The sequence below is a fragment of the Bos indicus genome, chromosome 9 (genome assembly GCF_029378745.1).
Source record: "Bos indicus isolate NIAB-ARS_2022 breed Sahiwal x Tharparkar chromosome 9, NIAB-ARS_B.indTharparkar_mat_pri_1.0, whole genome shotgun sequence".
Lineage (NCBI taxonomy): Eukaryota > Metazoa > Chordata > Mammalia > Artiodactyla > Bovidae > Bos > Bos indicus.
In genome coordinates this window covers 43,988,233-44,003,160 of record NC_091768.1, presented here as the reverse complement: position 1 = coordinate 44,003,160, position 14,928 = coordinate 43,988,233, and the positions used below count along the sequence as shown (strand labels likewise).

Genomic DNA, 14,928 nt, shown 5'->3' with positions numbered 1-14,928 from the left:
TGAAGACTAGGTAGCAATAAAAATAGATTAAGATTCTAAGATAGTATTACAATCAACTTACTGTTAATTATGTCATGATTCAAAGATTATAAATGATGTTTCAAGTAATGACACAAAGAACTCAGGAATTGAAATACTGAGTAAACACTCACCTAGCATTAGAGATATGAGGATGTGTATGACAGTAACAGAAGCTTTGCCTAGTACAGTATTCTTGTGTGCCTAGTCTCTCAGTCGTGTCTGACTCTTTGTGACCCCATCGACTGCAGCCTGCCAGGCTTCTCTGTCCATGGGGATTCTCCAGGCAAGAATACTGGAGTGGGGTGCCATGCCCACCTCCAGGGGACCTTCCCAACCCAGGGATCAAACCCAGGTCACCCACATTGCAGGTGGATTCTTTACTGACTGAGCCACGAGGGAAGCCCAGGAATACTGGAGTGGTAACCTATCCCTTCTCCAGAGGATCTTCCTGACCCAGGAATTGAACCGGGGTCTCCTGCATTACAGGCGGATTCTTTACCAGCTGAGCTACCAGGGAAGCTGACAAATGACATAGTAAGGCCTTTCTCTTTCTCTCTCCATATATATAGATATATATTTATAAATATATATTATATATATATATATATATATATATATATTTCATACATATATATACATATATATGAAACATGTTGCTTTTTCGTTGCACCACATGGCTTCTAAGACCTTAGTTCCTTGACCAGGGACTGAACCCATGCCCTCTGCAGTGGAAGTGCAGTCTTAACCACTAGATCGCCAGAGAACCTTACTCAATTTTCACAGCTTTAGGTAGTAGTCAATAATCTTTTTTATCAGTCCCTTCTGGAACTGGTTCTGGTGGTATTTAGATGTCCCTCTTCTTCCCTCCTATTGAGCCTTTGTGTATTTTCAAAGTGCTAGATACACATAGAAATGCCAGGAAAAGGAAGCATATTTGATTAACAGGCCAAACGGCACATATTCTGAGCTCTATATTCTTTGTTTAGTCTTTTAGGCTGAAATGTCAATATTCCTCCCAATCCTATTACTTCTAATTCTACTGAGTAGGCAAACCATTTCCATAGATACTAAACGCCTCTTGAACTATGTGATATAGTTACAAGTCATGTAAATAATACTGCCATCATCCCAGCGTAGGATATGTTAATAAGAAACACAGCATGATCTACTGAAGTATTTACCTTTGCATTTATTAATGCCTTACCTCTTACCATAAAAGATTTAAAGTGGTAAGTTTTTAATGTTTTTCTATATAACATATACAAGTCTAGGCAACATATTAACAAACACAGCACTATGCCACTGAAATTTCTCCTACAGCACAGTAACCAACAATAAGACAAGGCATTCAGTGATAGGGTGATGGTCAAATTATGGTACATAGATACCAAGGGCCATGGCATTTTAAAAAATAGCTCTAAAGAATTTTTAAGAACTATCATATTATATCATATTATATCAGGTGAAAAAAGGAGGACATATAAATTTATGCACATATACCCTCTCAAATATTCAAGTATATATCTGCATGTGTGTGTCAAGAGTAGTCTCTATGAGTTAGGGGTTTATAGCGTTTTCCCCCTAGTTTTCTGCATTTTCCTTGTGTTTCTTATGCTGCAATTAAGCGATTTTCCTATTTTTTCCTCTCCTGACAGGAAAACAATTTTAACCTAAGTTACAAAATAAGGACTATAAAACAGGACTTTTTGACCAGCCTTGTGAAATGTTAAATCCTAAGAGAATAATGTTCAGTAAAACATTAAAGAGCGGCAAAAACTTCAAATAAAATATGTATCCATTACTCAATAGTTTGAACTTTAAAATATCAACCAAATGTAAGACTTTTTTTAAAAAAAAAAAAACTATCTCATTTCTTTAGAATGACGAAACACAATGCAAGATTAAAGTTACAACGTTTACCAGAACTGAATTCACAAATGAAAAACACAGGGCCCCAAAATATAAGAGGGTGACTTTAAAATCATATTTCAGTTTGCTAAAGAGAATGTTTCTTATTCTGTTAGTGTCAATAACTTATGAAATAGTTAAGTATTAAGTGCTTCTGTTTCAAAAGATTTTTCCTCACAAGATAATGAAAATACCTTACTGAAGTAACTAATAAATATTATTTATAAATACAGAATTCTTATGTTACTTCAGTAACAAAGAGGAATGAAAGAAATGTTTTAATGTTGTCAATTATATTACCTTCAGGAGCAACTGCAGAAGGACAGACTTCTTTGAGGAGATCTCCTAGTGTATGCAATTGTCCATCTGTAGACACAGGTCGAAAAAGCTTCTGAATGAAAGGCCGTTCAGTTGTTGTCTATTTGAGAAATCAAAAAAGGGTCCAAACAATTAAGTCTCTATTGCTACAAGCTATGAATTAATACATTAGAAATTTAAAGTTGGCATGAGATGCCTTCTGATACAGATACAGTGTAATCAGAAGCATACAACATCACACATGTGGTATTATGGCTAAAAATGCTTAACACAAATCCAAGAAATCTAACCACAGGAGGCAATAAGGCAAATTCAGAACATGCAGCACTTTAAACACAGCTGACCTGGACACTTAAAAAAAGTCAGAGGCAGCAAAAAAAAAAAAAGATTAAAAGAGACTGACAAGATATCACAACTAAATACAAAACATAAACTCTGACTGAATACTGGATTGAAGAAAGGAATTTAAAAAGATCAGTTATAAAAGACATTTTTGAAATAACTGGGGAAATATCAGATGAACATTAGATAATATTAGATTAATGCTACATTTCTTAGGTGTGATAATGTTTATAAGGACAATATCCTTACTGTTAAGAAATTCATGATCAGATGTTCAGGAATTAGGTACCATGATGTCTGAAACCTACAATCAAATGGTTAGGGGAGGGGAGAGAGAGCGTGTGTATAGAAAAAGAGACAACAAATGTGAAAAACGGTTAATAACTGGTGAATCCAGGTGAAGGGTCTTACATGGTCTTGGTTGTTTTACTATTTTAAAACTTTTCTATAGGTTCAAAAATCAAAATAATAGGTACATTTCTTCTGATAACTGTTATTATTAGCACTGTCATAATTGACTGCTAACAGCTTCAACATCTTGCTCCTTCAAAAAATTAGGTTTAATTTTCTCAAACTCCCTCTCTAGAAGCAGAGCAACGATGATGGAAGCCTTCCCGTGACACAGCGCAGAGGCTCTGGAATCAGCCAGTCTATGAGTAACAGCACTGTCGTTATGAGTTCTATGATCTTACACCCAGTTTATTTGGAAATTTGGGACATTCCCCATCTCTGAAGTTTGTTCTAGGAATAATGGGAGACTTGTGCCAAGTATAAATAAATGATAAAGAGAATAACACCCATCACAACTCTTAACTGTTTTTTCATTTTAAGATGTTAAGTTTTTAAGTTTCTTGGAATGAAAAATCATGAAAATCTACAGGAACAGAGTAATACCTTATATTTTATAAGAAAATAATTTCAAATACCTACCCATTAAAAGTAACTTTTTTTTTTTTTTGGCTTGTTTATTTTTAAATCACAGAGGCACATCTCAACTTCTTCAAGATAACTTTAACCAGATTTGGTTAAAAAAAAAAAAAAAAGAGGAAAACCGATTTTAAGTATAGACATGAACTAAAATGTAAGAAAAGCTAAATGTGGTGCAAGTATGTGACTACGTCTCCTGGCTTTATACTGTGTGTTCAGTGAATACATAATAAATATCAAAATAATATTAAAATAATACAGTTGAATGTATAAGGAAAGCATGAGAAAAACTAAAATTTAATAAATATGCATTAAATATAATGCAATTCACTTCACTAATTGAACCCTTCATTTTTTAGAAGTATAACTGAACAGGGAACTCCACTCAATACATGATAATGGCCTATATAGGAAAAGAATAAAAAAACCCAGTGGATTTATGTATATGTATAACTGATTCACTTTACTGTATGACACTAACAGAAAACTGTAGATCAATTATACCCTACTAAAAAAAAATTTTTTTTTTTAAGTGTGATCGAAACCCTTCAATTTAGGAAGCTCATACTTTCCCCACAGGTGAAACTAAGAATATTATGAACAATCAAGGATTCACTATGTGAAGATGATACAGGTTTGAGGAGTTCAGAGAAGAAAGAAATGAATAGGGGACAGCAGTAATCATTTAAAATAGCCACCACCCACTTAGGGCTTTCTATCTTCCAGGCAATGAAGAGGCTTTTAAGACTTTTTAGCAAAGGAAGTGACGTGATGAAAGAGGCTTTTTTCTGAAGGCTAATGGAAAGCAGCACCGTGTACAATGACTTGGGGAAGAGGTAACATCAGGATGACAGGTGAGAGGCTGTCTGAATGATGCAAGCCTATGTGATGACAACTGGGACTTGGTCAGGAGAAAAGGAGGGGTAGGACTGTACCCCCAATCCAAAAACTGTTCAAATGTATCATCCACACTCTAGTCTGATAATACTAAGGCTTTCAGCAAAGTCAAATCTTTTCAAGATTCACTTGCCCCTTATTGAGTGACAGAATTATGAGGTGGCTTAGCTGTACTAATATACATTATAGTAATTTGAAAACAATATGTTAAACAGGAAAGGCCAAGTAATCTTAGCTATGTATTAAAAAAACAGCAATTCTCCTCTACTCACATTCCTAGAAAAAATGGCCTGCAATTTCTCTGTACTTCTCTTTTTTTCAACTCTTTCCCAAAATGGAGCAGTTATAATAAAGGTATAACTTCAACAGTCTTTATAATATTATTTGCTTAGGGGGAAGGATGAAGTTCCAGAACTATTAACATATATTCCAAGTAAATCCTACAGACTGTAACCAAGAAAACTTTCATCAAAGTAAATTTCTGTTTCTCATATAACAAAAAAACCTTATTAAAAGACAAAGACCTAAAATACTTCAAACAAAAAAATCTAACAAATATTTTTTGTTTAAATTTTGTTCAAGTGCCTTTAAAAGCTTATATTCTCATTCTTAGAAAACATTCAACTTTGAGAGCTATTTATTTTGAAAACAGAAGCTGGCCACAGACAGATTATGAATTCAAGTACTGTACAGAGATTCTGAAGGGCAATGGGAATGGAGGGTAAATTCATGCAAATTTCTTAAAGATCTCATTAAACCTAAATTTGAGTTCAGCAAAGACTAAATTATGCTAGGATATATTTAAAAGCTATCTTCATTTTGAATACAGCAAACATTTTTAAAATACGAAAATTCCATGAACATGAATTCTTTAAACTTCGATTTAGTATACACGAAACCAGACAATGCTAACAATATCCACGGTAATTTGAATCCTTGTCTGATAGATAAGAAAGCCACTATAATAGAACTACACCACAACACTTAATCTAGCCATATATCTGTAAATCTGCAAACTATTTTAGGGACTTCCAAGAAACAGAATTACTTTCTCATGAGAAATGACTTGGTAAAGTCATGTTTGAAACGGCTCCTGTTCGTTTTCAACTGTTATGTTAGTCCTTTCTTAAAACATCAAATGGAATATAAACCTGGGGTGCTATTGGCTGGCTGTGCCTCAGCCCTTCTCTACTCAGGCACTTTCACTACTGTAATAAGAATTTTCCCTTACATGCAAAAGTTATGCTGTGATTTACCTTGGAGATAAACTGAACAGAAGCAGCAAGAATCAAATTTGTAAAATATTTTAAGTTAAATTTATAAAATTTTAGTCAATCAAGTTTGAAAACATATGCTGAGTATAAATGGAGGTAATATCTGCACTGCACAGTTTTCAAGTTAATAAAATATGTACACAGTACAATCATGCTGAGCCACAAGGGAAGCCCAAGAATAGTGGAGTGGGTAGCCTATCCCTTCTTCAGGGGATCTTCTCGACCCAAGAATCAAACCAGGATCTCCTGCACTGCCGGCAGATTCTTTACCAGCTGAGCCATCAGGGAGGCCCTCATGGTACACGACTGAGTGACATGGTATACACACCCATCTAAATATACACTAAAACACACGCTACTACCACCACACCACCACCACCATGATCAACAGTTTTAGAGCACTATAATGAATATTTTAACTTAATACTATCCCAATTTAGCAAACTCATTTCCTTCTTTTTAATCTATTTTCTCTAAGTTCACTTGTCTAGTTATTAAAAGGTCCAGAATCATGACATTCAGGTTTTATACAGCAAAGTAAAAAAGGCAAAGTCACCTGAGGACTAAATTCGGAACTAATGTAGAACTTAATACCAAAAGCAAGATCCATAAAAGGAAATATTGATAAATTGGATCTTTATCAACAAAACATAACTTTTGCTCTGAAGGTGAAGACAAGACTGAAAGAGAATATCTGCAAGACTACATATCCCACAAAGTTCTTATATGCAGAATAAGAACTCTAAAAGTCCAACAGTAAAAAAACACAAAGAATTCAATCAGAAAATAAGCAAAAGATAACAATAGACATTTCACCAAAGAGGATACACAGATGACAAATAAACACATAAAAAGATGTTTGACATGTCATTAGTCATTAGGGAAATGCAAATTAAAACCACAATACAACATGAATACATATCTACCAGAATGTATAAAATAAAATATAGTAATAATACCAAACGCTGGTCAGCACATGGAGAAACTATCTCTCTCATACCATTGCTGGTAGAAATGTAAAGTGGTTCAGCTCTTATCGAAAAGAGTAAGGCAGTTTCTTACAAGACTAGACACACATTTACCATATGACTCAGCAATTGTACTCTTGAGTACTCCCAGAGAAATGCAGACTCATGTTCTCAAAAAAACTGTACACAAATGTACAGTTCGTACAATTCCAGTGTCATTCAACAGGTGAATGGATAAACTGTTTGTGGTATGCCCATACCACAGAATACTAGTCAGTAATAATAATGCAAAAACCTATTAATAACACATGCAACAAACTGTAGGGAGCTCAAGCGAATTACACTGCACATAAAAAGTCAATCTCAGATTACATACTATATAATTCCAGTTATATAATATGGAGTTTCTTACAACTCCATGTGAAGATTATACATGTTAATTCATGTAAAGCATTTACAAGAATGCCTCAGTTCAGTTCAGTCGCTCAGTTGTGTCCGACTCTTTGCAACCCCATGAATTGCAGCACGCCAGGCCTCCCTGTCTAACACCAACTCCCGGAGTTCACTCAAACTCATGTCCATCGAGTCGGTGATGCCATCCATCCATCTCATCCTCTGTCGTCCCCTTTGCCTCCTGCCCCCAATCCCTCCCAGCATCAGTCTTTTCCAATGAGTCAACTCTTCGCATGAGGTGGCCAAAGTATTGGAGTTTCAGCTTTAGCATCAGTCCTTCCAATGGACACCCAGGACTGATTTCCTTTAGAATGGACTGGCTGGATCTCCTTGCAGTCCAAGGGACTCAAGAGTCTTCTCCAACACCACAGTTCAAAAGCATCAGTTCTTTGGCGCTCAGCTTTCTTCACAGTCCAACTCTCACATCCATACATGACCATACATTACTTTGCTGGCAAAGTAATGTCTCTGCTTTTTAATATGCTATCTAGGTTGGTCATAACTTTCCTTCCAAGGAGTAAGCGTCTTTTAATTTCATGGCTGCAATCACCATCTGAAGTGATTTTGGAGCCCCCAAAAATAAAGTCTGACACTGTTTCCACTGTTTCCCTATCTATTTCCCACGAAGAATGCCTAGTACACAGTAATTGCTCAATAAGTGCTATTACTGTTATTAAATGTGATTTGACATGCAACAGAAATTTATTAAATACTAACATGTATTTTATATTCAGTTGTAATATAAAATAGGGATTATGATAAGAAGACATACTACTCTTGTTGTCTCCCTGTTACTACATAACATTAGGGTTTATTTTGCTGTTTGGGTCATATATAGTATATCATATGAATCAGAAATGTTGGTTTGTTAAAAATGGCAAGTTACAGCTGGAAGGATACACATCTGATTCAATGACCATGGAGTCAGTGACTGTAAAGAAGAGGAAGAATCATATCCATAGTAAAAGGAGATTCTATTCACTGAAAGGAAGCAATTAAAAGCTATGAAAGAGAAAAACACAAAAATTCAGAAAGCATACAACTTAAAAAGATGCACAATAGATGCACGATGATTCACTTGTTTGTGAAACTTATAAATGCCCTTAACTAAAAGGCCGGGGTGGGGTGGGGGGTGGTCTCTTACTGATACATCAGGTAGTACTTGATGATTAAACGGAACCCATTGGTTAGAATAGCTGGGACAGAATCATCCCAGTAGTAGTATCCAGGTTCAGGATTTTGATCTGAAATACTGAGGATATGAATTTGCACAAAGAAGATGGACAGAGTGGATATAAGGGATGTGGATATAAGGGATGTGGATAAACTATGTGATCTGCAGATAGATTTTTTCATTAATTCATTCATTTATTCTTACTTTAACTCATCTCTTTTACTGTATCAGGCACTTATAAAAGGTATTGAGCAGAAAATGAGCAGAGCTTCTGCAATCACAAAAATCTCTGACCAGCCCTGAGTAGCAACTTTAATACGCAACTCAAAAATTAGTCCCACCCCCAGTGAGTGCTCACAGCCTCCATCCAGAACCATTTACCCTACATCCTTTCAAATTCTGCTTTCTAGCCGGTTGACAAATCTCCCAATTTCTGATCACATCTTCTCTTCCTGACTGTGATTCCACTTCAGCCCCTTGTCAGTTCTCATCTCTGACTTTAGTTCTTAGATTCACTTTCTACTTCCTATTTTGAGAGAGTAAGGCTGACTTCATATGCTTTGGGTAAATTCTTGCCTATTCCAGTCAAGCCCAGTCGTCTTGGCAACTAGGCACAATCCTCATGGTTGCCTTCCTCCCCCCACATAACCCAGACTCAGACAGTAAAGAATCCAGCCATAACAAAAGAAAACAAACATCAGAGAACTATCCCTACAGTAGTACACAGGTCCAGGATTTCTAACAACCAGAGGGCAGGGGCAAATCTATCAGAAGTCATCACTCATTAAACATCTACTGAACTTTAATTCTAACACAGTGTTACAGATACATGTATAAGTGAGAACAGAAATATGTACAAAGTACTATGAGAAAATGTAACCCAGCATAAACTTGGCGGCTAGAGCAAAAACAAAAGTTTTTGCTACAACTGGTGACATAATTTCATTTTATAAGAGTGGAAGACATCAGTAACTACAAAGTACAATATGCTAAGTGCAGTAGAATGTAATGTACTAAAGTAAAATTGTAGGGAGTTTCCAAAGAAGATGAAAACAAAGTAGAAAACATAGGTCTTCAAGCTTTCATCTTGAAATACAGAGTATTTTTTCTTAAAACAGAAAAAGATAAGGTCATTTCAGGCATAGTACAGAAACACAATCCTTCCCTTTCATATGCCCTCTTCCCACTAACGCACACAGAGGCAGATGAAATGCAATGGTACCTGTCAGATATTAGTGGATAAGGGGAGAAAAGTGGGCTACAAATTTAGCATGTAAAGTGTAGAACGTCAAATGCAGTGGAATTAGCAAGGGCTTGGCTGGAATTCTAACTCACAACACAACTGACTGGGAACCTATGGCAAATTATATCAGTCTTGGAAGTATGTTTCTAAATCTGAAAAACAGGAATAATATACATATTTGAATGACTGCTGTAACAATTACATGAGATATACAAAACACCTAGTGCAACAGCTGTTTAACAGTGATTAATTCCTTTCATTCCTCTCTTTAAAACCACGGTTAAACGTGGAGCCAAAGAAAAGTAACACTATTTAGTCCTTACAGAACCCAAAACATAGAGAATAAAAAATAATTGGTATTCAACCATCAGTTGTTCCCTTTGAAGTCTTGTTAATCAGAATAAATATGGGGCACAAAGAAAAAGAAAATAGGGGTTTACACAGGATATGCTGCCAGACTTTACCAACAATGACACATGATGCGTGCTTCAAACTGTCACATGCGTATCTGGCCTGAGATATACTCATGCATGTCAAATTTTGCATCACATGCTTTTCAAAAGAAGCCTCATGTTAAAATTAGCTTAAGAATATACACATTACAATACCTCATTAAGTACAAAGAACAAACCATTTTCAAATGAATGCTTTTAGACCTTTACAGTAAACAGTCCTTTCGATGGTGGGAAGGAGGGGGACAGGGAGACAGCGAGAGGGGAGTCAGGGCCACTTAATCAGACCACTTTTATCCTTCATGTAGGGAAATAGGAGACTTGAAAATAAGCACTTTCTGTAGTTACGCTACCAGAGTCTGAAGTCCACTTTTAATATTCCCGACAACTCTAAAAAATAATAATTAACATTTGAAAAGCTGTCATTATTATAGTCAGGGACACTTAATCCTCAAAGCAGCAGTGTCTTAATTGAGACTATGATTAAATGAAAGCACCCATCAGAATTATATCCACAAATCAGGTTTATAGTTTATGTCTTGTCTTCTTTAAACTGTTATATTTATTATAATTCTGTCTAGACAATACCAAATATATTTTGCCACATAAATAATTAAGGCAAATTGTCTTCAAACATAGGCAACAGTGTGTGTTTTCCTCATATCCTTTCATTGAATAAAATGTGTTATAGGGAAGCACCATTTCCCTCCTGCTAAGGCCGAGAACAATTTGGTGCTGTTTATGAGCTGATTTATAAAATAAGTTATATTGCTTTAAAATGTTTTATTTGAAATTATTAGTAGAGTGGCCAAATTAGAGGCTTCCTATAAAAGTGCTAGGATTGATGTGTTTAGTAATAATTATCTTACTTCTAAGGTTTCTCCTGAAAAATCTCAAAACCATACCTGGGGAATCATAGTTTAAATTTCAGTATCTATAAAAACGTCTTTGCTAATTTTATCCAAAGCCATACTAAAAAGGTAAGCTACTATAAGAGTAATGGAATAAACTGTTTTTGACTGATGATTCAAAGGACATGTTTATATACAGATTATTTCTACCTTTATGGTATACTTACACAAAATAACTATGCAGCACTTTTAATTTGTACAAATATAGAAATCAGAGTAGCAAGAAGCAGCATCTGGGTAAAAGAGGTTGTGTCGACCTCAGAATTGAAACTCTGTTCTCCTGATGATCAATCGAGTGTCTTATCCACTAGAAAAGTGTTTCTACACTTGGGCCAGGAGTGACTAAAGCACCAAAGATCCTCAGCCCTTGTGTAAGGTCTGTAGGCTTTACAGTGAAAATGAAATAAAGTTTATAATATGAGGATGTTGATATTTTTGTTTCGATACTAATCATTTAAAACATTTATTCACTGAAGTATCATTTGAAGTAGATTTCATAAATTCCTGTGAGTTTTTTAGAAGTAGCAAATAAAAAAAAATGATAAATATTTTACAGATCTCACTGTTGGAAGTCATATGTTGATTAAGAAATTTAAAAAAAAATAGCACTTGACTACCCTAAAAAATATATGAAGAAAAACAATGTAGTAAAACTATACAACTCTTAGAAGAAAACATAGAAGGAAATCTTTACGGCCTTGGATTTGGTGAGACAACCTGAAAACACAAGCAACCAAAGAGAAAATAAGCTGAACTTAACTAAAATGGGAACACATGTATACCTGTGGTGGATTCATTTTGATATTTGGAAAAACTAATACAATTATGTAAAGTTTAAAAATAAAATAAAAAAAAAATCTTTGTATTTCAAAGGGCACTATGAAAATGAAAATAAAACCAAATATAGGAGAAAATAAATGCAGATCATGTATCCAATAAAGAATTAGTGACCAGAAGATATACAGGGCTCTTACAACTCAATAATAAAAAGAAAACCCAGTTTAAAAAGAGCAAAGGATTTGAAGATATCCTGCCTAAGATGATATCCAAATGGTCATTAAACATATGAAAAAATGTTTAACATCATTAGTAATTTGTAATATACCCCTTTATACCTCCTCAGATGGCTATAATTAAAATGATAGAAAATAACAAATGTTGGCAATGATGTGGACAAATTGGAACCCTTATACTTGGTGAGTGAAATGTAAAATGGTATACATACTTTGGAAAATAATCTGGCAGTTCCTCAAAAGATTAAACATAGAATTACCACATAACCCAGCAATTCCATTCCTAAATATCTACCCAAGAGAACTGAAAGCATATGTCCATCAAAACCTTGTACATTAATGCTCATAGCAGCATTTATTCGTAATAGGCAAAAGGTAGAAACAATCCAAACCACCACCAATCAGTGAATAGATAAACAACGTTGTATTTCCAAGCAGTGGAGTATTACTTGGCCATAAACAGGAAAGGAACAGAAACGTGCCATAACATTGATGAACCATGGAAATATAATCCAAGTGAAAGAAGCCAGACACAAAAGGCCATAAACTTTAAAATTCCATTTGCACAAAACGTTCAGAATATACCAATCTGGGGGGTTGGGGAGGCAGGGGAAGACCAGTAGTAGCCATGAACTGGAGGGGAGGGGGAATTTGTCATGGGCTGGAAGGAAGGAAGAATGAGGTGTGACTGCTAATTAGGGATGGGGTCTTTTTGGGGTGATAAAAATGTTCTGAAATTACATAATAGTGATGGTTCCACCAACTCTGTGAATATTCTAAAAAATCAATAGTACACCTAAAAGGGTGAACTTTAGGACTTCCATGATGGTCCAGTGGTTAAAACTCTGTACTTCCACCACAAGGAGCATGGGTTCAATCCCTGGTTGGGGAACTAAGATCCCGCTTGCCTTGCAGCAGAACCAAAAAGACAAAAGGATGAATTCTGATATCAAAGTTATATACTTCAATGAAGCTGTTAGTACAAAGTCCTCAAATGGGTGGAAGTAGAAGAGGCCTTCTAGAGTGACAACTCAGATTCATCACAGTCTGATTTATAACTATTCATCATTCTATGTTTATTTCATGCATTCTTAAGAAACAATAATTATATTCCACCAATTTAAAATTTCCAAATGAGGTCAAGAGCCTCCAAATAACGTTAGAGAAATATCCCTGCCCTCATCAATTTACAAAAATTATAGATTTTTCTTTAAAAGTTATATAGCATTATGGCAATCTGAAAGCTGTTTGTGGGAATTTAAGTAAGTTTCCCTTAATTTGTTTAACTCATTTAAAACTCATGTTCTGATACTTAAAATGAAGTTTCAAGTTTTGAAATTATAAAACCTAAAGTGGATTCAGAATTTAACAATAAGGTGTTATATAAAATAGAACTAATGTATCATACCACATACAGTGTCTGGATTATAAAAAAAATGTCCTTATTGATCAAGGACAACTGCCCAGCTTGTAGACTCTTTATGTCTACTATTTCTGAGCTTTCCCAGAACCCTCCCCACCAGTCAGGGCAGCAGAGAAACAGCCTCTCCTTCCTCGGAGAGGAACGTCTGATTCCAACCCACATTACCATGACCTGAACAGAAAAGAGGGACTCTTCCTCTCATAGTTTCTTGACTTAAGACTTTATTAGAATGATAAGGAATGCTTTCTAAAATGCAGGTCAGGGTTTACAGTATCAATATCATAGTTCAATTTCATTACTAATTACATGGCCTATCCTAAATTTTTTTTTTTTTTTACTTATAATAACAAGGCCTATCGCCTTTACAAATTCAAATTTTTAGAACACAATATGTGAAGAGAGTACTGTCTATAGAAATCCAAAACAGGCTAATATATTCCAACAGAATTTTAGTTTAAGATAATTTTTCAATACCACCAATATAGCAAGTAAAAATTACAGGTTTCTTTCCACTATGGAGGTTTTAAAATCACATAAACATTTTCTTATTTAGTAGTACAGTGAAGCGGTGATTTTTAAAGTAAGGTTCTAAGAGGGCCATAGACAGTGAAGATTAATTCTTGGGTAACTTAGTGACAGCTTATCCATCTGAGAAATGGAAGACTGTGATGAGGCAAAAGAAGATACACTGTAGCTAAAAGATATCGTCACTACAGTTATGAAGAGTTATCAGCCAAACTATAGCATGAGTGTATTTCAACTTAAAATACAGCTCTTTTATGTAAGGAATTTTATCTATCATTCCAAAAGCAGATCATTATTCTCCAGGATTAATTACAATTAAAGGAAACCTTCTTTGCACCAAGCATGAAATAGAATGACATTTAATGTGGATATTGTTAAAACATTCCGAAATAATAAAACTATCCACTTGTATGTGCTATGGCTTCAGAGGACATAGAAGAAAAAAGGTTTTAAAGCTTTAAAACGATAATGTGTCAGTGGGAAGAACAAATTTGTTAGTTCTACTCCATTAAGGATTCCTTAAGCAACGTAAAAACCAGAGTTCAAGTTACACTTTGATGTGTAGATCCTTTTGAAAGCTACTCTACCCTGTTTTATATGAAGCATCTGTAGCTAAAATGAACACCTAGTGAAGAGCACGAATGCTGCGTTACATAAGCAGACGTCAGAACTGTCCCCAGCTGATTCTAAGTCACTTTAAACGTGGATGCAGAGTCAGAAATTAGCTATGGCTTACTTCTTAGAAGTAACAGATAATTACCCTCATCATGATGAAAAGGATTTTAAATGTAAGCTAATAGAGGTATTTTTCCTTTAGTAAAGCTCTGCTTTTAAAAGTAAACTTCAAAACTTTAATTGAAATAGGAAATGCTTTATTACATAGTAAAAACTTTTCAGATTAGAGATGTAGAGAAAAGGGAGGGCTCTGTATAAGAATAAGGTGGGACAGAAAGATGAAGAAAAAGAAAAATAGAGGAGGAAAAGAAAAGAAAGGAAGGAAAGACTAAAAGGACAGAAGTGCCTACTGAAATACATTATTTCTTTCAAATTTTAAATGAGCAGGACAAACTCTTCTCATC

General features: G+C 34.9%; 1 protein-coding gene across 8 annotated transcripts in view; it reads right to left on the bottom strand.

The window, feature by feature from the left end:
* The window catches only part of ATG5 (autophagy related 5), a 153,107-nt gene that overhangs the window by 53,524 nt on the left and 84,655 nt on the right, over positions 1–14,928 (bottom strand). For all 8 annotated transcript variants that reach the window (XM_019967284.2, XM_070795544.1, XM_070795545.1 and 5 more), the window contains one exon: positions 2,230–2,347. In XM_019967284.2, coding sequence (XP_019822843.1) covers positions 2,230–2,347 — 118 coding nt within the window. The remainder of the gene's footprint in view (positions 1–2,229; positions 2,348–14,928) is intronic.